At 34.0% G+C, this 6820-nt stretch overlaps 1 protein-coding gene across 1 annotated transcript in view; it reads right to left on the bottom strand.

Moving 5' to 3' along the window:
* LOC107684482 (kinesin-like protein KIF19) overlaps positions 1-6820 on the bottom strand; it is a 47418-nt gene that overhangs the window by 39656 nt on the left and 942 nt on the right. Inside the window, exon 2 of the mRNA XM_016480738.1 lies at positions 5583-5663. Coding sequence (XP_016336224.1) covers positions 5583-5663 — 81 coding nt within the window. The remainder of the gene's footprint in view (positions 1-5582; positions 5664-6820) is intronic.

A 6820-nucleotide genomic window follows, 5' to 3' on the forward strand; every position in this document is an offset into this window, starting at 1 on the left:
TTGCATTTAAAAACATAAGAGACGCAGTGAAAGGGAATAAACCTCCACAAATTCGCGACGTGTTTTCTAAAAGTTTAAACTGTTTTAACTTTGCATGGCTACATCTCGTGTGAGACGCGAGTGCAGCAGTCATATTTATCCGTCTAAAAATGTGCTGAATATGCATCTGTGTGAATGGCTTGATTTCGGTTTTCATCTAATCAAGATCTTCTCCGCATTTAGCTTCTATATTTCTCTAATATTTTGAATGCATAACACAGCAGCGGCGCATCTCGTGGGCTAGACTTAACAAAACATTAAAATGCAACAATGTCACTTACATCATTATCACTGCATCTCGTGCGCCACTGATGACGCTCCCTGACGCACTCCTAACATTCAAATGCAAATGTTTATTTTAAATTCAACTAATATTCTTTTTTTTTTATTCACAATCTCCTCATCACAGGCAGGCACAGCACTCAATTCAGCATGTGTTCGTGTTTATGTGTTCTGTCTGCGTCACTCATAGCATGTGCCTATATCGTGCACTATATCTAACATTTTTTATATAGTTATCGAAGAAGGTGTACCGTCGATAAATATCGATACTGTTTTATCGCCCAGGCCTATACAGTATCTAACTGAAAACCAGGAACCACAGAGGAAGACTGTTTCAAGTTAGCATCAAGCATCCACCAACAACTTAATAATATGCTACACTGTAGGTAAACATAACAAAATGTGTTTTGAAGACAATCACATGATTATAGAAGCTTGTTTCCACCACAAAATATAATATAAATAAATAAATAAGGTAACTGCAAATGTTTACCTATATCTCTAAATTCAGACATTTTACTTAGATTTGTGAGATATAGCCCAAACTCAGAATTCTGATTTACTTTCTTGCAATTCCAAGTCTACATTTTTCAATTTTTTTCTAAATTTACATCTCGCACTTCTGTTTTTTTTTTTTTCTCGCTAGTTTATATCTCACAATTGTGAGTTCATATCTCATTCATATCTCAATTCAGAATTGTTAGATGTACGGTAAACTCATATTTGCAAGAAAAAGTCAGAATTGTGAGGGGGAAAAAAAATCACAATTATCTTTTTTATTTTTAATTATTTTATTTATTATTATTATTATTTATATTTTATTCTGTGGTGGAAACAGGCTTGATGCATCTAAACAATCACAGTGAAAAACGGATTCAAGATAGAGGAGAATGTGGAAAAAAAAGTAATTTTGTTATAATTATTTAAAAATACCAAAACACACTCATAAAAATGTGTTCGGTTTAGTACAAATGGACTATTCTACCCTTTATTCTGCATTTTTATGCATCATGCCATTAGCACAGTACCATACAACCAAATTCTACTGAAATCTCGGTTGCACTTTATTTTACGACACGTGTACTTACAGTGTACTTACCTAAGAAAGTACTGTAATATAAGGTAACTACATGGGGTAGGGTTAGGTTTAGGGGTAGGTTCAGGGTTCGTACTTAGTTATTACTAGGGTTGGGTACTGAACTCAGTACTTTTAAGGGTACCGACCTAATTGCATCGGTACTACCGATTTATTTACGAATAAATCAAAAGTAGCCACTGCCACTTAATTTGAATCGCGATATGAACTAGTGTCTGTGAATATTAAAATGCAAAAAGACGGTTTAAATATGAATCCTGCATGTTCCGCTTGCCTCTGTATGTATGAATGGCGGAAACACGGTTTTGTTTACCACACAAATACTGAAGCACGCGTGACGCTCGCGGTGATTTTCTGCCTCTGCGTAAAACACAAAAACTTAATCTCCAGAGCTGCTGTGAGAGTCACTTCACCAGAATTTTACCGTTTCATTTAAGAAAACTAGCATCATCAAACTGTATACACACAGAAACTTCATGGCAACCTGTCAAAATAAAAGTACAGTTTAACATGTAACAGAAATATATTACTCTTGTATTACTTTTGTACAGTATAATGTACATCTTTAAATATTGCATTTTCTATCAAATTTAAATAAAACAATTAAATGATAAAAATAAGTATTACAACCAGATTAATCACTTAATTGTAGAAAAAAAATATACAATTATTAGCCTATTAAAAATGTTTTAAAGGAATATTCACACAATTTTTCTTCCATTCCGTATTAATTTTTAACAGTAAACCTCAGTTTGTTTGCCAAAAAATAAAAAGGTTTCATTTTAATTTGATTTAAAATAAATGTTTAATGCCTTCATTTGATTTTCAGAAAAATTAAAACAAGAATTTCTGGGGGGAAAAAAGAAAGAAAGAAAGAAAAAGTTTGTAGGGCCCTATTGTTCAAAATGTTGAAATTGATACTTTTGGACTTATTTTTTCACTAAAATAAATGTTTTTGCAATTACACAGAGAGTAAAGTACCGAAAAAAGGTACCGTTGGGTACCGGCACCGAAATTCAGATACTGATACCGGTAACGTACCGGTTAAAATGTGAACGGTACCCAACCCTAGTTATTACTAGTGGTCGACCGATATATCGCCAAGGCCAATAAGTTTTTCTGTTTGGCCGATGCGTTCGAGGCGGGACTTTTATTTTGACGGCGAGCCGAACATTTATTTTGACAGCGCTGAGAGCGGCAGCGTCTGAGCACACAGTGCTCACATTCTCCCTCTTGTTCGCCATCGTTGTTAACAGCTCTGTCTAATACGGATAGAAGTCTGTCTAATAATCCGATAGAACTATTAAACAAAGGAATTAAAATGAGCAAATACGCATTTACATCATTTAAACAAATCTTTAAATGGCTAATGAAAATTTAATTTCACAATCCTTGCAAACTTAGTCGAATCCAGTTGTGAGATCTTGTGAAGTGTGCATGTGACCTGCATGATCGTGCGTTCTCTGCGTGACTTTCGGTCTGTGCAAATTGAATGCTTTAAATATTAAATTCGTGATTTCAAATTATGCTGTGCTTTATGCATTTGCCCACTGTCATATTCATGTCATTTTCACTGTGGGCTGTATGAAAATGAGGGTTACCTTGGCTTTATTTGAAAAAATATGATTCCCAATGCACACAAACTTCCCAGAATACTGAGTGCTCTGTTGGTTACAGTTTACTTCCTTTTTAATTCTATTTTTATTCAATATTTATTTATTTGTGGAAAATACTTTGTCATCTAAAGTATAAGTATGTTTATTTTACAAATTTATTTATCTATTTTCAAATGATTTCAAATTTCTTAAATATTAATTAAAATAAATACAATTATATCGGCCATCGGCCACCCTGCTTTCCAAGATATCGGCATCGGCTATCAAAAAACACATATCTTTCGACCACTAGTTATTACCAATTACTATAATAAGTACATAGTATGTACATGAGGAACAGGACTGTAAAATAAAGTGCTACTGAAATCTCACTACATATAATTAGAGTCAAGTTCTGCTCCATATAAATGTCAAAAGTATTATCATTTATTCTTTTGCCAGATACTTTTAACCAAAGTGACATACATTCATGCAATCCAGCTATTCATTTCAAATGTATCAAACCTTGGTATTGCTAGCAACACAGTCTATCATTTGAATTTCAGAAGTAGCACTTTTGTATTGTTCTGCTATAATTGTAAATCAAATGAATGTCACCCTGTCTGACACATGCCAACAAATACAGTTATAATTACAACAATTAATCAATCCAAGTTCAGAGTGAAATGGGTGAAAATAATTATAAGGATTGCCTGCTGTTGCAGACGCAGGTAAATTAAATGATGTCATGCCGTGCTGAGGTCTCACAGCATTGGCTAATTGTCTTTGTGACTCAGACCCTTGAGACAGAATATCTGACCGCGCTCGCCTCATTCACTAACACCCCGTGGGCCTGGTTAGCACCTGGTTATTACAGCCAATGAGAGCTCTAGAGACACTTAAACTAGACCTGTGGTTAATGTCGTCATACAATTTTCCAACCGATTTTAAAACAAGACTTTAAAAATTATACAATGGAGATGAATTGACACTGTCCTCACCACCTAAGCCCTTTTTTATGTATACATATATTAAACAAACTTTATATTTTTAAATCCACAAATGCATTAATGGCAGTATGATATTGTATGGAATCCTGTTCGCGCCATGCAAAGAAAATTTTGTTTTTTTCAGAATTGTGAAATATAAACATCTCTCACTTTTTGTTTCTGCCACAAAAAAATGTAATTGTGCCTATTTATCTCACAATTCTGACTTTTTCTCTCAATTGCGAGTTTATATCGCACAATTCCAACTTTTCTTCTCAGAATTGTGAGCTTATTTTTTGAAAGTTAACATTACACATTAAAATTCTGAGTTGATATTTCGCAATCCTGAATTATGAGTAGGGCTGCACGATAAATCGCATGCGATATTTAACACGCATCTTATCAGTAAAGCCGGTTCTGTAATCAGCGGTAAATCTCCATCACCTGCGGGCTTTCACATTGAGCAGCATTAACTACACAGAGCCGTTGTTCACTGACGATGCGCGTTAAATATCGCATGCGATTTATCGTGCAGCCCTAATTATGAGGGAAAGAAAAATCTGAATTGTGAAACAAACTCAGAATTGTAATTACATTTACATTTAGCAGACGATTTAATCCAAAGCGACTTACAAATGAGGACAATGGAAGCAATCAAAATCAACAAAAGAACAATGATATGCAAGTGCTCTAACAAGTCTCAGTTAGCTTAATGCAGTACACGTAGCAAGTTTTTTAATGATATAATAAATAAAAAGAAAACAGAATTAGAATTAGAATTAGAATTAGAATTAGAATAGAGAGTGCTAGAGTTAGAGGTCTCAGTTAGCTTAACACAGTACACGTAGCAAGGTTGTTTTTTAAATCATATAATAAATGAAAAGAAAACAGATAGAATAGAAAGAATAGAGCAAGCTAGTGTTAGAGGCATTCTTTGCTTTTGTTAACTGTATAATAAATATATAATAATTTATAATCATAAATTAATGAATAGTAATTTAATAAATTCATTTATAATTCAGAGAAAAAAGTCAGAATTGTGAGTCACAACTATCTTTTAAATTGTTTATTCTGTGGCAGAAACAGGCTTCCATAATATCAGAGTATCAGTCATTAGTCTTGCATAGGTCACTTTTGAGTAATAACATCTGGACCGCTTTGCATCTTATTCTGGCCAATAACCACCCATTTGTACAGGAAGAGACCGCTTGACCTAGAAAACATGTATACCTGTTACTGGTTTAAGCATTTTTCTCTAAATAGCATGAGCGCTGGACTCATTAAAAGTAATGCTTTATTCAGAACCTGGCTGATTTGAATGGCCTGAGTCACCTGCTTAGTGCCTATAGACTGAAAACAACACAGATCCACCACAAGAGTACACAAAATGTATTCAAAGCTAATTACACAAATACAGAGCAAGGAACAATGAGAATGCGCAGTCGTCTTTTTGAGGCAGTTATGCACATATATTCTTAATTAAGAAATAGTAACACGTAGTGCTGCCTCTTTGCCACACACACACACACACACACACACACACACACACACACAATAACTGATACATCTGTTTGGTCTGACCTGGTCATCCACTTTGTGGGCTATAATAGTGGCTCCTTCCTCCAGTTCAGCATCACTTAATGGCCGAATCCGCAGGGCCACCTGCAAAACAATAAAAAAAGGTAATGCACTATTTTTTTTAAAAGCATGCATACCACTGAATCAAATAAACCAAATGGCATGCATTTAAAAGAAAAACAACAACAACACTAACAAGATAGCACAAGCACATTTTTTCAGAAAAAATATATTATATTATCATTATGTTTTTGTTACTATACTATATTTTATATATTTACCTATTTTATCATTGTGTTGAGTAATATTTTGTATAGAATGCAGTGAAATTCATACAGTGATTGCAATATCCTTGGGAAATAAAAGATAGCAGCAGTTTACATTAATGAAATGTGAGCACAATACTCTCATTAATTTGTATTTCAAGGGCATTTCCGTTTGAGTCTGCAGGAGAATCGATTTGCACACAACCAAAGTTTCTTGTGCTGAAATAAACACTGACGGGTCACGGTGCAACGATGCAGCTCTACAATCTAAGTAGTTAATTATGCAGTATGCATATTATAGCTGGAGGTTGTTATTGCTTGTAGAGCAACAAATGCCATCATTTAATATGCTAACGGGAAGCGGCAAGACCAGTTCTGTTATGTTGCTCACAGCCAATACTCACATAAAATCACTGCAAATGTCTCCACCTAAATATGGGCCACAGATTTACAGAGCAATTTTTTTTTCATCATTAATTTTCTAATCATATAGAAACTGGCCTACAAAAGGTACGTGACTGTCTCGCATTTACATTAGCTAAAACACAGTAATAATGTATTACAGTGGAAGAAGAGAAAGGGAACTTAAACTGCCGCTGTGAATTATTGAGAGGGGGGCAAAAGATCACTAGAAAACAGGTATTAAGCTCCCAGAGAATCTAAATATAACAAGTGTAGACTGTCAGACTGAAATCTGTCCAGGGGTTTTAAGTAGACAAGCTGTCAGTGAATGAAATGTGACTATAGAAGTAAATAAAATCCACTTGTTTCGCTATATAATTTTTTTTTTTATATTAACTCATGTATTTCTATCACATATATGCATATAAAGTTATTGGCTAAACACAGTCGAAACTCTGACATGTGCATGCGGTATGCAGAAATCAAGTATACACATGCATAGTTGATGCATATTTATTTATTGTTTATTTTATATATATATATATATATATATATATATATATATACAACATG

The sequence above is a fragment of the Sinocyclocheilus anshuiensis genome, unplaced genomic scaffold (assembly GCF_001515605.1).
Source record: "Sinocyclocheilus anshuiensis isolate Anshui unplaced genomic scaffold, SAMN03320099.WGS_v1.1 scaffold1833, whole genome shotgun sequence".
NCBI lineage: Eukaryota > Metazoa > Chordata > Actinopteri > Cypriniformes > Cyprinidae > Sinocyclocheilus > Sinocyclocheilus anshuiensis.